The sequence below is a fragment of the Delphinus delphis genome, chromosome 8 (assembly GCF_949987515.2).
Source record: "Delphinus delphis chromosome 8, mDelDel1.2, whole genome shotgun sequence".
Taxonomy (NCBI): domain Eukaryota; kingdom Metazoa; phylum Chordata; class Mammalia; order Artiodactyla; family Delphinidae; genus Delphinus; species Delphinus delphis.
Window position 1 is genome coordinate 85,742,465 of NC_082690.1, and position 17,013 is coordinate 85,759,477.

General features: G+C 44.3%; 1 protein-coding gene across 1 annotated transcript in view; it reads left to right on the forward strand.

The window, feature by feature from the left end:
* The first annotated feature begins 253 nt into the window (after nt 1-253).
* KIAA1549L (KIAA1549 like) overlaps nt 254-17,013 on the forward strand; it is a 137,185-nt gene continuing 120,425 nt past the window's right edge. Inside the window, exons 1-7 of the mRNA XM_060017373.1 lie at nt 254-2,135; nt 2,545-3,153; nt 5,157-5,272; nt 7,890-8,109; nt 8,938-9,071; nt 14,879-15,041; nt 16,548-16,607. Of these exons, the coding sequence (XP_059873356.1) occupies nt 254-2,135; nt 2,545-3,153; nt 5,157-5,272; nt 7,890-8,109; nt 8,938-9,071; nt 14,879-15,041; nt 16,548-16,607 (3,184 nt within the window). The remainder of the gene's footprint in view (nt 2,136-2,544; nt 3,154-5,156; nt 5,273-7,889; nt 8,110-8,937; nt 9,072-14,878; nt 15,042-16,547; nt 16,608-17,013) is intronic.

The following is a 17,013-nucleotide window of genomic DNA, read 5'->3' on the forward strand; positions in this document are numbered from 1 at the left end:
GTCCTCCCGTGCTGGCCTCCCATCCCGGCCACCGTGGGTAGGGACTCCTTCCATGGCAGAACTACATTCCCCGAGGGCAGACGCTCTCCCCTCATCTTCACCTTCTTCATTGGCTCCTGCCTCACCTCATTCCATCATCTTTTCTAAGCCAGCAGAGCAACCCATCAAAGTGCTTTTATTCCCCCAAACAGCTCCAACTGACTCATCCTCAAGGCAGAGCATAGCTAATCCCCTAAACCCATTTGCTGAGGAAATGAACCACACTCCATCCAGAAATGCGCAGGATTTAATAGGCGTCCCTCGTCTAGGTTTTCCTGGATCCTCAAGCCCAGCAGAGGGTCCTGACTCAGCAGTCTCTCACACACCTGAGTTTCCGAGCTCCGTGGCCGACCTGGCCCATCCGTCTCTCCCTCCCCTAGCTCCCGGAAGTCTTCTTCAGCTTCCAGGTGGAACACCCTCATCATCGGTGTTGGAAGGGGCGCCAAGTCCTGCATCCACCCAGCCAATTGAAGCTGAGGTGGCTGAAAGAGCACGTAATGGGGTGTCTCTGCCAGCCTTTAAGAGCACCGCGACCCATGAGGCTGTGTCTTCAGCTGTCCAGGCTGCAGAATCGGTGGCAGTGGGACTGATCAGCCGAAAGGCAGCCCCTGCTACCGCAAAGGACTCCGCTCACCCCCTGCACTTGTCAGCAGCTCCAGAGAATTCCAGAGGGCCCGCCCTTTCAGCAGAACACACATCCTCCCCTTTGGTGCCTTCTCTGCCTCTCACCCCAGCCAGCCGAGGGCAAGAAATCCTTTCTGGGGAGGTTCTCACATCCCCATCAAATGGCGCAGTGGCGGACTTCCCCTCCATGCCTTCTTTCCTCCAGCTGGCAGGGAATCATGCCTTTCCATCCGCCATGCCCCCAGTGCCAACTCCTCAAGAAGCAGGCAATTATGGACCCTCTCCTACTGCAGCTGCAGACCTGCTCCTCTCAAGCACATTTCCTAATCTTCCTTCCACGACTTGGACATTTCCCCTGCAGAAAGAAGGTAGCGGAACAGCTGTTTTAAAGAAAAACAAAAAGGCAAATTTGACAGTTGCTCTCCAGACCGTTTCAAGTAAAGAGAGGCCAAGTCTTCACACTGTAAGTGGAGTCACCTCTGATTTTAGCACTGATCGGGTTTCTTCAGACATTACACCACCAAGAACAAACCTCCTTCCTTCAGAATTATCTCCATCTTCCATCCCCTTCGCACGAGCCACCCAGACTGTTTCCCCATCTCATAGCTCTTCCAACACCAAGCCAGATACTTACACAGTTGTGACGGACCATTCTGAGTTGCCAGTTTCAGCTTCCAAACAGGTGACAGCATTTCCCTCCTCCAGTGAGGTCTATGATTTCTCAACAATGGGAGACATGAAGAAGCCAGCAATCACAGATGTTTTCTGGCATTCTCTTGCAGCAGAAACTGGATCCCGTTCAACAGAACCAATGATATCTGGCTTGCTGCAGCAAACAAATTATGATGTGAACGGGCACACAATTAACTCCACAAGTTGGGAAACTCACTCAGCTTCAACTGCTCCTCCCGGTGGTTTAAATTCTGCTGCCAGTACAATAAAATCTCGGGATTTCAAAGATAATGTTGGGCATTTAGCGACTGCAGAAGGCTTTAGCGTTCAGGATCCAGTCTCTGGTACAAGCAGTAACCAGCTCGTCCAACAGTCAGACGTTACCATGGTTGGAAACCATACAGACTTCTTGTCTATAAACACTAACAACTATTCCAGAGACTTTCAAACAGCTGAGGTTGAAGATGACCCATCCATAAGTCAACCTTCTGTGTCTCATCCCCATCTACGGCTGCCTGCCCATCCAACACACTCTCCTGTGCTGACCTCTCCAAGTCTAACTTCCACAGCTAGCTTATGGGAAATGCTTTCAGATGGAACGGATACAAGTTTCCAAATTTCCGGCAACATCTATCCACCTCCAGTGATAAATGCTTCCCCACCGTTCCAGAGTATCCCGAGATATCACTCTACTGCTGAATCTCCTCCTCTATCAACCAGTGCCTTATTCAGGACCCCATCCAAAGCACTGCCGGCTTCTCAGCGCCCCGAGAAGTGGACAGGTGCAGCCACTAATGCAGGTAGTTTGTTTCCTGGTACCCCCTCCCCCAAAATAGGTGTGACTGCTTCTGGGGCCAAAGCATCTTCAAGCTCAACAGAGATACACAGCTTTGCTCAGAAGGAGCAGATATACCTGATTCCAGGATGGTGAATGAGTTAGCAGTCCAGATAGTCAGGCCCCTGATCTTCTGCCGACTTGATTTTTTGGAAAGTATTCAGAATTTAAGTGTCCTTATTTCCAACCATAGCTTTGCTCTAAGTGGCATTCTCATTATGGTTAATCGACTTAACGAACCTAAAGCTGTTTTGCCTAAATTCCAGTGCTCAGAGACTTTTCACCCCAGCAAATCCATAAGTTACATCCATTCATTCCCACAGTGGTGTGTGCATTCCGGACCAATGACAAACTTCGCTTTTCTCTCTTTGCAGTGGACTCCTCGGTGTCGCCCAAGGCAGAACCAACAACAGCAACCATGTTGTTTCTTCGGAAACCAAGTCCACTGGTGCTGTCTGCAGCCCTGGTTGCTAAGGGCGCCGGCAGCAGCCCTTCGGCCGTGGCCTCGGGATTAGTCAAGAGCAGCTGGACCACTGCTGTAGCTAAAAACGTCACAAGCAATGCAGCATCTGGCCCAAAGGTGACACCAGGGGCAGCCCATCCAGCCTTCTCGTTCACGCCGACCTACATGTTTGCAAGAACAGCACACACCGTGAGCACTCCCATGGCCATGCAAGGGAACACGGGCACTGCCTCTGGCCTGTTGTCCACAACACACCTCCCCAGGAAACCACAAGCCATGTACACGGGCTTCCTGAACCCCACCAACCCAGACACGCCCAAGGTGTCCACCGCACGCCCGCTGACAATCACGGCAGCCTTGACGTCCATCACTGCACCAGTAAGGGCCACCCGGATGCCGCCTTTGTCAGCAGAAAACACAGACGTCGCTCTTCCCTCTGTGTCCATGGCCATGGTCACAACTGGCAAAATGGCATCCAACCTGGAGTGTCAGATGTCCAGTAAGCTCCTGGTGAAGACAGGTAAGAGTCCACTGTCCTGATTTGACTTGAAAGCAGCAAGTGCATCGTGGCCTCAGAGGTGTAGCGGAATTATTAGATTTCTTTGAGATCAGTGGTTCTCAACCAGGGGGCAATTTTGCCCCCCTGCCCAGCCACCAGGGGACATTTGGCCATGTCTGGAGATGTTTTTGGGTGTCTACAACTTGGAGGGTAGGGAGGGTGTTACGGGCATCTAGTGAGTTATAGACCGGGGATGCTGCTAAACGTCCTACAGTGCACGGGACAGTCAGGCGACAAAGAACGATCCAACCCAAAACACCGGTAATGCCGAGGTTGAGAAGCCCTGATCTTTATCGGGTGACAGAGCAGAGGAGCATCATGTGACATGGATTCTAGTCCTGGGATCCATCCTGATATCAGAGGCTCCTGGGAAACCAGTTCTGCCAGCGAGTCTGAGACAACAAATGTACACCAAAGTTTGCGTGTGGAGACCTCGGTGATGTCTCACACGCGTGAATGATGTGATCGGTAAAATGCAGAATCTTGGGAAGGGCTTTCTGTCATGTATTTTCTCAACCAGCAGATACTAACAGTACAGCTACCGTACATTATGTTGGCGCCCAAGATTTCTTCTGATGTTAAAAAGGAGACCTTCTTGAAAAAGTCGCGTAGATGCTGTCTTTTTTAGCCCCCGCCTCTGAGTTGCAGCAGACGGGCCAGGAAGGCACAGGATGCTTTTAATAGTGTGGCAATGTCTGCTATAAAAAGCATTAGACACGTTATTTGAAAGAACATGCCAGTGTTGAATGCTCATGTCCCGCCTTCCTCTTCACCCCGCAAAGAATTAAATGAAATTATCTCTTGAGACGTGTCTTATTCTAAAATGGGAAATTGTGAAACTAGGCAGAGCAGAAAGCACAGTATCTTTTTCAGTTTCTCAAGCAGTTATACCATCTGGTTTTCCACATCCCAGCCACCTAGGTGCAGAAATCTGGAACATTCTCCCCTCCCTCTTCTTCACAACCTCCCTTCACCCCAGCCACCCCCAGTCAACGACCGGTTCCTTCCAGTTCTACCTCCTAAATACCTCTTCCCTCCACCCTCACTGCCGCTTCCCTGGTTCACACCGTCACCATCGCTCACCTAAATTTCTGAAACCACAGCCAGATTTCTCTCTCTGCCTGCAGACTTCCCCCACCCTCCAATCTGTTCTCCAGTCTGGAATCCAGAGAGCCTCCTAAAATACATGCCTTTGCTTTAAACCCTTCATTGCCCGCTGCCCCAGGACCGAGCCTGATATTGTAGGCTGAAATATTCACTTCTCTCCCCTGTGCCTTTGCACTTGGTCTTCCCTCTGCTGGGAGTGGCAGGGGGCAGTCCCTCCGGCCTGGGCCTGGTTCACGCCCATCATCCTCCAAGACTCAGTGGAAGCGACAGTTCCTCCTGGAAACTTTCCCTGATCCCCACCCGCTTGCCCAAGTCAGAGCTGGATCCTCCTCCAAGGGCCTCCAACCACATCCTAGGCTTCCATTCACCTAGCACCTGTCATGTTCAATCACAAATGCCTCTTCTCCATGCCAGGTCTGCATTCCTGTCTCTGTCCTGCTTGTGGGGCGAGGACTGCACCTCCCGATGCAGGGTTGATTTAGGCTGTTTTAGGATGCAGGGCCTGCAGTTAAGGAGGTTCTCAGGGATGCTGTTCCAGGAATTTCCTTGCATGCAGACCGGTCAGGGGCAGGCAAGGCTTAGCCTGGCTTTCAGGGTCAGAGGCAGCGTTGGTCAGAAGTGAAGTACCACCAGCATGCTAGCTCTCTCTCCACTAGGGCCACACGAATGGCTGGGGCCTTCTCTCCTTAGGACTTGAGCGGGACCAACGGAGCTGCTGCCCCATTGGTTGGACCTGTGCCCACTAGCTTTGCTCAGAGCCTGTAGGAGGTGGTGGGTAGCTGGGGAGGAGAGGAGGGCTCATGAATTAGGAGGTCTGCTGCCTTATGCTGATTGCATGCTTCTGTTTCGCCCCACAGTTCTCTTTCTGACCCAAAGGAGGGTGCAGATCAGTGAAGCCTTGAAGTTTAATGTAGCCAGAGGGCTCACACAGGCATTGCGGAAGGCATTTCACCAGAATGACGTCTTGGCTCATGTAAGCCCCCTGCTTTTGTAACCAGGCTCATCTATCTCTTCCTCTTGGGTCCAGAGTCTGTTTAGATTGTTTTCCTCCTACCTGGGTACCATAGCCACAACAGAAGTAGGATCTTTCATCATTTGGGCAAATAGCTAATGCATGGTAGCTGGAGAAGGTCAAATTCTGAGATGGAAAATTGAGGATAATTGCCTTATGTCTAGTTTTTTTTTTTTTTTTTTTAAGCCTGGAGGTTCTGTTTTAAATTGTCCCATTATCCTGTTGTTTGGGGAAAGTATTTAATTGTGTCAGTGTAATTTTGCAGAAATCATCCATTGTGTTTTTCCTTTATCTTCCTCACCATTGTGAACAATTAGTGATTTATTTCTGGACATTTAAAAATTACTCTGACTTGTCAACTGAGTCCACCTTTGCTTGAATTGCCAGCAGCAGATAGGGTAGTAAACATTTTTTTTCTCTAAACACTTTAATGCCAAGAACTATTTAACAGCCACTAGCTGATTTTGATGGCATATCTAAGTGATGGAAGCCTTGCTTTACACCCTTTTGGTTTGATTCCAAGTTTTCAAGCAGTAAGTGTGATTGGCAGTCAATGGACAACCCTTTACATCACTAAAAAATATTGCTGTCGCTTCCTCCTTTGATGCTTTGTGCCCCAGCTGCATTCAGATTAGGGGTCCTTCCCCACCACCACATGAAGGACTAGGAAGGAGATTGGGTACACAGTTTATTGGTCATGGTTAATCTCTTTTATGTAATTCTGAAAAAAAAAAAAAAGAAGAAATGCTCTCCACGAGAGGCATCTGTGGTTTCTGCACCAGAAACTTTATTTGAAAATGTGAGTGCTTCCATGTGGTTACCTGAGACAGTTTTCACTAAACTTTGGTTGTTTGCAAATTTTCTCACAGCTTTTGCCTTTTTTGCGTATCATCACAGACCGCTATGACAATTAGTACCTGTTAGTTTTTTTTAAAATCAGCTTTTATTTAAAAAACACTTAAGATTGGGATTGACATACACACACTACTGTATATAAAATAGATAACTAATAAGGACCTGTTGTCTAGCACAGGGAACTCTTCTCAATACTCTGTAGTGACCTATATGGGAAAGAATTTAAAAAGAGTGGATATATGTATATGTATAATTGATTCACTTTGCTGTACACCTGAAACTAACACAACATTTTAAATTGACTATACTCCAAAAAATTAAAAAAAAAAAACACTTAAACACGTTTCTGTTGAAAGGATGTTTGATATTACCACCATAAATGGCAATCAGGATCATTTGCCACAAATAAAAGGTAATCATAAAAAGGAGAATAGGGAGTTCCCTGGTGGTCTAGTGGTTAGGATTTGCACCTTCACTTCCATGGCCCAGGTTCAATCCCTGGTCAGGGAACTGAGATATTGCAAGCTGAGCGGTGTGGCCAAAACTTTTAAAAGATAAAAATAAAAATGAAAATAATGGAAACAGTCTGTTAAATTCAAGCTAGACATTGTTGCTTACAGAAGGCATTAAGGCTGGGCCTGGTGTTCCTTTGTTTAAAAATATGGTTAGCAAGGATTAGAGAGGTGTTAAAAGTCAATTATCCTCAAACTGAGACCTGCTCCTTGAGGTAATTGGAAGGGTTGGAATGGGAGTAACTTCCTTGCTGGGTGACTTGGTGGCATTTGGTGCTGAGTCCATGTTCCATCCAGAAAGTCACCTAAAGTCACCTTGAACACTGCCTTTAGGTAACAACGTGCTGGGGAGCACACAGTGTGGAGGAAGCAAAGGCATACCCAGCCTGCTGCAAAATCAATTGTCTTGGTTTCTTTGGCAAATACACATGACACTCCTAATGGAAATGCAAGAATAAGGGGGAGGAAAGCAGGTGTTAAAAACACCCTGAACTGCTGATATAAAACACTAAGAAAACAAAACAAAGTAAGAATAAAATCGAAAGTCTCAGAATCTTCCAGTTGGGTCAGAATGAGCTCAGATCATCAATATCCCTTAGGACTCAGCTGTAAGAGAAACTCTCCATGGCCCAACCCTGCCTTGGTCTTGAACCAGTCACAAGCTAAGAATGGAGTGAAGTCTGAACAGTTCTTCTCTCAGCTTCTAAAGAAAGGAATTCACCTCATTTACTACCTGACCCCTGTCCTGAAGGGCCTCCACTTAATCTATCACTTCTGCCTTTTAATGTTTATAAATGATGAGAAATAGGATACAGCTGTTTTTCCCAGCATTCCATTCCCTGGAAATCTCTTTTGCCTGCCGTCTCCTGCCTGCCTTCTTGGGTGCTAATCGATGCTCACAGGATTATACTGGGCACTTAAAGAATAATAATTAAAAAAACCCCACACATTTAATTCTATTCCAGAATTAAATTAAATATAGATTGAATCCTATATCCGTAGGTTCAATATAAACTATATTTTGTTGTATTCTTGTATTTTGAGACTTGACAATCCCCATAGGCTTATGGGATTGTTAGAATATTTGGCAAATGGGAGTGTCCTATTACTTAGCCATGCTGAGTAACAGTTGTGGTTCTAAGAAACACCAAGAAGAACTTAAAGTACCATGGAAATGAACACTGAGTTCTGTGGGTCCATTTGTTTTGTAGGTGGACATGCTGGAACATTCTCACAACGTCACTGTTGGTTATTATGCTACCAAAGGGAGGCTGGTCTACTTGCCTGCTGCAGTGATTGAAACGCTGGGCGTTTATGGGATCAGCAATGTCACTGCAGATCTGAAGCAACACATCCCAGCCTTGCAGTCTGTGGCAGTACTTGCCTCCCCGTGGACTCCCCAGCCTGCAGGCTACTTGCAGCTGAAAACAGGCAAGTAACTCAGAAGGAAAGGATTCCTATCCGTTCTGGGATCCGCGGTGGTACCAAGAGGACACCTGTTTGAAAACTCCATCACTGGCTGCTCTGTTATTTCTTAGAGTCATTGTGTACCTTCCTCCAAGGGCCTTGCTAATCAAATGTCCAAGTTCCCTGCACAGCAGCCTAAACTTTTCCAACCTGGACTCATTAGAAATATTCCTTCACAGGAGTCTTTCTTCCCAATTTATATAATTATGAGTATATCGTACTTGTGAGCATCATATACTGTATTTTTTTTTTTTCCTGTATTAGCAGTGGTTACTGAGGAGAGTTGAGCGTCCATAAAATCTGTGCTTTGCAGCAACATGTTCCAGATGCCCCTGAATCAGAATCTCTGAGCTTAGGCCTTGGAATCTTTCTTTCAAACTCCCTGGTGACTCTGATCTGTGGTTTGTAAACCACAAGAGTAGAGGAACCATTGAAATTGAAAGACTCAAACAACTTAGTCATGCAGGCCAATTGATTGTTTTTTTCCCCTGCAAAGAAATAGAAGACATGATCACTCTTAAGCCATTCTGTTGTCTTGGAGCAGATGTCTCCGTATGCCAATCAAATGAAATCACAAAATCCTTTGCATTGGAGGGAATCTCAGGTTAGATCCCGCTTTTAATTCTTCTATGTTATAAATCATTTTAGGAGCCACTTCCAAAATTGCAACTGTCCTTATTTGCCTGATTTCTCTGATGTAAAATCATGCCGTTTTATATCATGACTGCTATTAAGTTCAAGGAACTAAGACACAGAGCTTTGGTGAGCACTGATTTATTACTCTCATTCTAGTGCTACAGTTTGTGAGCCATTCGGACAACATACGGTCCTGCAAGTTTGCTCAGACGATGGAACACAGGCTACAGAGGGCCTTCCAGGACGCCCAGAGGAAAGTTCTGAATACTAAAAGCAACCTGACGATTCAGGTAAGGAGGAGGGTGCTTCAGCTATGTAGTTGACAGAGGCCAACCGGAACACAAATGTTGGCAAGAAGTGATTTGGTCCCGCATTTCAAAGCTGCCTGGTGTAAATGTAACTTTGTACTTCGGGCATGTGATATCAACAGGAGAAGGTGCCACTTTGGGGCCACCGAGTTGAGTCAGGCCTGGCAATGATGAGGATGTCTGGGGTGTGGTGGTCATGACAAGGGAGATGCTGTGATACTGTGTACCTGCTGTGATTTGGGATTTAATATTTATTTTCCCAAGCCTTTCTTGGGAAGACTTGAAGCTTCCTTAAGCCTTTCTAATACATTTATTATTATTATTATTTATTTTATTTTTTTTTGCGGTACGCAGGCCTCTCACTGTTGTGGCCTCTTCCATTGCGGAGCACAGGCTCCGGACGCGCAGGCTCAGTGGTTTTAAAATTGACATTTAGCATAAGTGAATTATCAGCAAAGCCAATATGATGTGAAAAGCATAATTTTAATTTGAATGAGCAGTCGTCCTTTTCTAGATTCACCCAAAGTATATATGGAAGTATCTCATTATGATCTGGTTCATATTAGACTAAGATCTAAAAACATGTCACAGACATAAGATTTATGTAAGGAGTGTGACTCAGCTCCTTTTTCTTTCTGTTTGCATTTATGATCCTCACAGGTACATGAGTCTTATTGGAGCTTGGCAGTGGAACATATTCTAATTATATTCAAGAAGCACAGACTTATCGACTAGCTTCTCTTTATCAGGCACTGGAAGGGACACCAAGATAAATAAGCTGCCCTTGGCCTTAAGAATCCTCTCTTGTGTTGTCGTATGATAGTCAGGGGCCGTGAGATGAAACTTTATAAAGCAAGTAACAAACATTCCTTGGGAAAGACTACAATGGGCAATTAGATAATTGCATCTAAATAGATTTTAGATGTTCTTGAACCTATCCACAGCTTTGGGTGAATTGTTTTATTAACCCTCTTTCACTTTTTGCCTTGGCTGGCAGGAAGCCCAGAGCCAAAGTTCTTGTGTGGATTTAGTAACCCTCTAGGCCCCTATATCATGCATAGATTGCTACATGTTAATCATCACCCCAGGGTTGTCTTTTTTTTTTTTTTTTTTTGTGGTACGCGGGCTTCTCACTGTTGTGGCCTCTCCCGTTGCGGAGCACAGGCTCCAGATGCGTAGGCTCAGCGGCCATGGCTCACGGGCCCAGCCGCTCCACGGCATGTGGGATCTTCCCGGACCGGGGCACGAACCCACGTCCCCTGCATCGGCAGGCAGACTCTCAACCACTGCGCCACCAGGGAAGCCCCAGGGTTGTCTTTAATCTGTTTTTTCAGGACCTGGTTTTATAATTAATAAATTACCATTTTATTGTATTAAATGTAATTTGTGGGGCACCTTGGATCTTTTGTGGAATAAGACCATGCAAATATTTAATTTGTTCAGAGATTCATCAAAAAAGTGACTTAATTATTTTATACTTGTATAGCATTGATATTAGGGGCTAGAGTATAGTAGACTCAGTTAGGACTTTTTGATTATAAGCAACAGAATCCAAGCTCACAGGCTTATGCAAAAAAGAGGAAGTGATTGGGTCATGTAACCGCAAGGTCTACAGCTCCTTACTTCAGGAGCAGTTGGATCCAGGTGCTTACATGATTTCTTCATGAAGTTCTCTCTTCGTCTGTTGGCTTGCCTTGCTCTGGGCGGCATCATCCTCAGGCCCCTGGCACCTCCAGGTTTGCCTCATCCTTATTACTTACAGTCTCATGGATCCAGAGTGCCTTTTTTGTGTCATTCCAGTCAAAATCCTGGATTAGTTTTCATTGAACCCTCTTGGATCACGTGCCCATTTCTGGACCAGTAACTGTGGTCAAGGATATGAAATATCCCAGTCAACTAAGTCTGGCTGAGATGCCCACTCCTGGAACCTGAGTGGGACAACTGCAACCAAAGCACATGAACTGATTGGAGAGGAGGAGGTGTTTCCCCAAGGAGAATTGTGGTGCTGACAAGGAAGAAGGGAGAATGGATACTAAGAATGAAAACAACAGCTTTCCATTCTGTCAGCGTTGTGGGTCTAATTAGCCAAATAAATCATGGCATGAGTGAATGGGAAGTAAGAGATACGGTCAGAACCCATACGAGTCTAAGAGTAGAGGGGTAATGGGAAAGTATCCCCTGCAAGGCACAAGGCATGACTATCAAGGAGCAGTGATATGACCTTGGTTTCTCTTCTTATTTATGAAGTTGTTGTTAAGCAGCCCCCAAGAATGGTCACACTTTTCTTAGCTATAAGAAAAAAAAAAGAGTACAGTAAAGAAAACACAAATAAATGGAAAGACATTCTGTGCTCATGAATTGGAAGACTTAGTATTGTTATGATGTCAAATACTACCCAGAATGATCCCTATGCAATCCCTATCAAAATTCCAGTGATGTTTTTTGCAGAAATAGAAAAATCCATCCTAAAATTCACCTGAAATATCAAGGGACCCCAAATAGCCGAAACAATCTTGAAAGAGGAAAACAAAGTTGGAGGTCTCACACTTCCTGATTTCAAAACTGAGTGCAAAACTATGGTAATCAAAGCAGTATGGTACTAGCATAAAGACAGACATATGGACCAATGGAACAGAATAGAGAGCCCAGAAATAAACCCTTACATGTATGGTCAAATGATTTTTGATGAGACCATTTGGTGGGGGAAGGGACAGTCTTTTCAACCAATACTACTAGGAAACTGGATCTCCACAAGCAAAAGAATGAAGTTGGATCCTCACCTAACACTGTATACAAAAGTTAACTCAAAACGGATCAAAGACCTAAATGTAGGAGCTAAAACTGTAGGACTCTTAGAAGAAAATGGGGGAAAAAAGCTTCATGACATTGGATTTGGCAGTGATTTGTTGATATGACACCAAAAGCACAGGTAACAAAGGAAAAAATAAATAAGTTAGATGTCATCAAAATTAAAAACTTTTGTGGCTCAAAGGACATAATCAAAAGGCAACCCACAGAATGGGAGAAAATATTTGCCAATCATGTATCTATAGGGGGTTAATATCTAGAATATGTAAAGAACTCCTACAGCTCAGCAAGAAAAAAACCAAACAACCCAAGTAAGAAATGGGCAAAGGACTTGAATAGACATTTCTCCAAAGACGATATACAGGTAGCCAATAAGCACATGAAATGATGCTCGACATGACTAATCATTAGGGAAATGCAAATAAAAACCATGAAATACCACTCACACCTATTGAGGATGGCTATTATATAAAAAAATAGAGAATAATAAGCATTGATAAGGAGAAATTGGGACTCTTGTGCACTGCTGGTGGACGTGTCAAATGGTGCAGCTGCTGTGGAAAACAGTATGGCATTCCCTCAAAAAAACATAGAATTACCATATGGTCCAGCAATTCAATTTCTGGATATATACCCAATAGAATTTAAACCAGGGACTTGAACAGATATTGGAACACCGGTGTTCATAGCAGCATTATTCACAACAACCAAAAGGTGGAAGCAACCTAAGTGTCCATCCATGGGTGAATGGATAAGTCAATGTGGTATATACATGCGATGGAATATTATTCATCCTTAAAAAGGAGGGAAATTCTGGCACAGGCTACAACATGAATGTACCTTGAGGACATCATGCTAAGTGAAAGAAGCCAGTCACAAAAGGACAACTACTGTATGATTCCACTTATAAAAAGTATTTAGTTTTGTCAAATTAATAGAGAGAGAAAATAGAATGGTGGTTTCCAGGAGCTAGGAAGAGGAAGAAATGGGGCGTTATTTAGTAGGTACAGAGTTTCAGTTTGGGGTGATGAAAAAGTTTTGGAGATGGATGGTGGTGATAGTTGCACAATAATGCGAATGTACTTAATGCCACTGAACTGTGCACCTTAAATGATTAAAATGTAATGTGTATTTTACCACAAAAAAGTATGAAACTAATATAATGTTGTATGTCAATGATGTCTCCTCAATAAAAAAATTCTATCTGAAAAAATGTATAACTTACCTGGTCGAGTGTAGTATGTACAGAGATACCATATTGCAAGCTCTTTGGGATCCAGTGAGATTTAGTTTTGTTGAAAAGCAAAAAAATAGAGTGTTCAGAATAGAGATAAAGGTTGCAAAGTTATTTCAGTTATTATTTTTATAGGTGACAGTGCAGTGAGGTCTTTTGAATTATTCAGAAAGAAGTGCCTTTTTTCTTGGTACCTTGGGAGAGGCATGAATATCTGTGGCTAAACCACATTCCAGAAATACTGTTGGAAAGGAAGTAATAGTTGACCAGAAAAGTTGACTCCGTATGTCGTTAATCATGGGACTCTCGCTACTGTGTTAGAGAATTTAAAAGGAACTTCCACTTATGGGAACAAGTTCGAAATAACATGAAGAAGCTATTCTTGACGGTCTTCTTCAAAGTAAGGTTTAAAAGGAACGTTGCAGAGATATTTATGTCTGAGCACACAAAGGTCTGGGACAGACTGGGTATCAGTTTCCGGCAGAAAGAGAGGACACATTCAAATGAAGTTAATTTGAGGAAAGTCCAATGAAATGGACTTTGTAGAAGTGTGGGCGGGCTCTAGGGAAACCACAGGGACAGTGCAGCTGCCAAGGCTGTGACAGTTGGGGCTGATGCGGTGAGAGGAGCCAGCAGTTGTGGGAAGCCTGAAGCCAGAGCTGCCCAGCGTGAGCTGTGACCCCACGGGAGGGAGTCCCTGACACCAACTCTGACCTCACTCTCCTCCTTCTCTCCCACATCCTCCTGAGCTCCCTGTAGCTGAAGCCAGGGGGCCAAGGAGCCCATTGATGTGGTCCACAGGGGTCTGCCTCTGGGGGCACTGAGCAGAATGAGGGCAGGGTGGCAAATGGATCTGGAGGGGGAAGGGGCAGACGCCAGCACAGAAGCCCATAAAGAGTGTCTCACCAGGTGGAATGCCTTCCTACCGCATCTGTTTTTCAAAGCTCATCTGTGGGATATTTTTATGTATACATTGACCTATAAAAGTCTCATTTCCTCATAACTAAAAAACTGACTTAGACAAGATTCGAGAAGAAAACCACACCATCTCATAGTAATATTAACATGTTTTACATTGAATTAATAGACCACAAGGAAATGGAATCTCTCTCTAAAGAAGCTGTTTTCTATTTCTGAATTCTTTTTGTCATCAGGTTCGGTCACGCTGTCCATGACTAGGTTGATGATGGACGGTGTGCATTCCCTGTCCTTTCAACTTTAAAACCCCCATAAGTTTGACTCAGGCTTTCTCTGTCTGAGCAGTTGAGTCCTCCTTAAATTTACCATTCCTATGCTCTATTGTGTATTTTCAGAACCATGAAAGTAGCCTGAGACCATTTAGCCCCTGGAAAAGATACACACACCAGTGGTTAAAACCTGAAGTCAGGCTGCCTGGGTTGGAATCCTGTCTCCGTCACTTATTAGCTGTGTGACCTTGGGCAAGTCCCTTGATCATTCTGGGCTTCAGTTTCCTCCTCTGTAAAAGGGAGTCATAACAGGATACACCTCCTAGGGTTGCGGTGAGGATTAAATGAGATCATGTGCCCTTAACACGATGTCTGGCATGTAAGCAAGCAATCCGTAAGTGACAACTACTGTTATTCTTATCTCTTCCTTGCTCTCTTCCCACCTCCCTTTCATTCCTAACCTCAACTTCTCCTTAAACTTCTCCTCCCACGGCCTCCATGAAACAGACCCTCATCTTATTTGGCATGTCTCCCTCCCCTTTCCTCCTGTGTCGATTCAGATGGTGAGCACGTCCAACGCCTCCCAGACAGTCACCTTGGTGTACGTGGTGGGCAACCGAAGCTCCTTCCTCAACGGCACCGTGGCCAGCAGCCTCCTCCGCCAGCTCTCCGCTGAGCTGGTGGGGTTCTACCTCACCTACCCGCCGCTCACCATCGCCGAACGTGAGTATGTCCACGTCCTACAGGGACTCTGCCACCTTCTCCGGGGCCTTGTCTGTTTAGCAAACCTCCATGGTGCCAGGCCACATGCTACCTCTTTTGTCATTATATCACAACTGAAATATGTGATCAATGGGGATTGAATTGATGAAAACTTTATTACACGTTGAAAAAAGCAGTAGGTGCTTTTTACCCTTCACTTATCTCGTATCTCATTTAATCCTCACAACGACCCTATAAGGTAGGTGCAGAATTAACCCCATTTTGCAGATGGGAAAACTGAAACTCCAAGAGTTTTAACAAGATGCCTACTCTGACATAGCTAGCGAGACGTGGAACCTGGGGTTTGAACCCAAGCAGTCTGCCTTCTGAGCTTATAACACTGCCTGGTATAGCATCTGTCCTTGTGGCAATCTGGGTTGCTATGGTTTCCTCCACTTCTGCCATCAGCAGATGTTCCTGGGCCTACAGCCCTTGCCCGGGCTATAGATATTATGATGCAACTCATGTGCAGTCAGCATCGTGACTTCACTTAATGAAGTCCCCGTAGGCTTGTGGCCTCATCTTCCTCTAATGCTTCAGTTACATAATCCTCATTACCATTCAGCAGTCATAGACTTTGAAGACGATGCAGCCTACATTTTGTACCCAAACATTTACTTGGTAGCCAAAGGAAGTAAAGATCTATGCTCTTAAATTTAATCATTGGTACATTTCTAAAGGTCACTGGGCAAGTTATTTTTTTAAACATGTATTAGCAAAATTGTTTCTATTTCCTTCTTTTATATATGGTAGCTAAGTGAGATAATGTGTGTGAATGTACTTATTAGCACATAGTAGACACTCAGAGTTTTTTTTAATGTTTGTTTAATGGCAAGCTTTTGTGACTTTCCATATACTAGGGAAAGATGCTTCTGGATTTTGTGGAAAAGATGATGTCATTAAAGATGGCATTACGTCACCTGGCAGCACATGAAGAATTTCTTTTTTCATCATCTTGATATTCTGAGAATAATAACAATAACACAACTATGATTTATTGAGTACTTACTATGTGCCAGGTACTATGCTAAGCCTTTTACATGTATTAACTCTGATGGTCACCACACCTGTAAAGAAATGGTACTGTTACATTTGGCTATAAAACTTAGTCCTTGACACTGCAAAAATCCATTCAAGAAATAATTATTCCTAAAAGTGTTGTGATGGTTGGATAATTTTTAAAGAGAAAGCTATTGTTAAGATAGGTTCTACCTGTAGGTCTTGACAATGGAAGTGTTTCACTTAAGAAGGTTTTGATGGAGAAACCAAAAGCAGACACCCAAAAGCCCTTTACTGAGTATTTTAGTTTTCTGAATAGCAAGTTTCAGTCTGTATGTCCTGGAATTCCCAAGAATGATAAAGCAGGATTTAGCTGCTTGGTATTTTGGCAGCTATGTCTATTTCTCTGAACAATATTTACATATAAAACCTGTGAAAGTAATTTGGTGTGTTTCTTGTTTGTTTTAGCACTGGAATACCCCAACCTTGATATATCAGAAACAACCAGAGACTACTGGGTAATTACAGGTAATCTCTTCTTTCATTTCCCCTTTCACCCTATCCGGTTTCTTCCTCCCTTCCTTCCTTCCTTCCTTCCTTCCTTCCTTCCTTCCTTCCCTCCTTCCTTCCTTCCTTCCTTCCTTCCTTCCTTCCTTCCTTCCTCTTTCTTTCTTTCTTTCTTTCTTTCTTTCTTTCTTTCTTTCTTTCTCTCTCTCTCTCTCTTTCTTTCTTTCTCTCTCTCTCTCTTTTTTTTTTAACATCTTTATTGGAGTATAATTGCTTTACAATGTTGTGTTAGTTTCTGCTGTATAACAAAGTGAATCAGCTATACATATACATATATGCCTATCCCCTCCCTCTTGCGTCTCCCTCCCACCCTCCCTATCCCACCCCTCTAGGTGGTCACAAAGCACCGAGCTGATCTCCCTGTGCT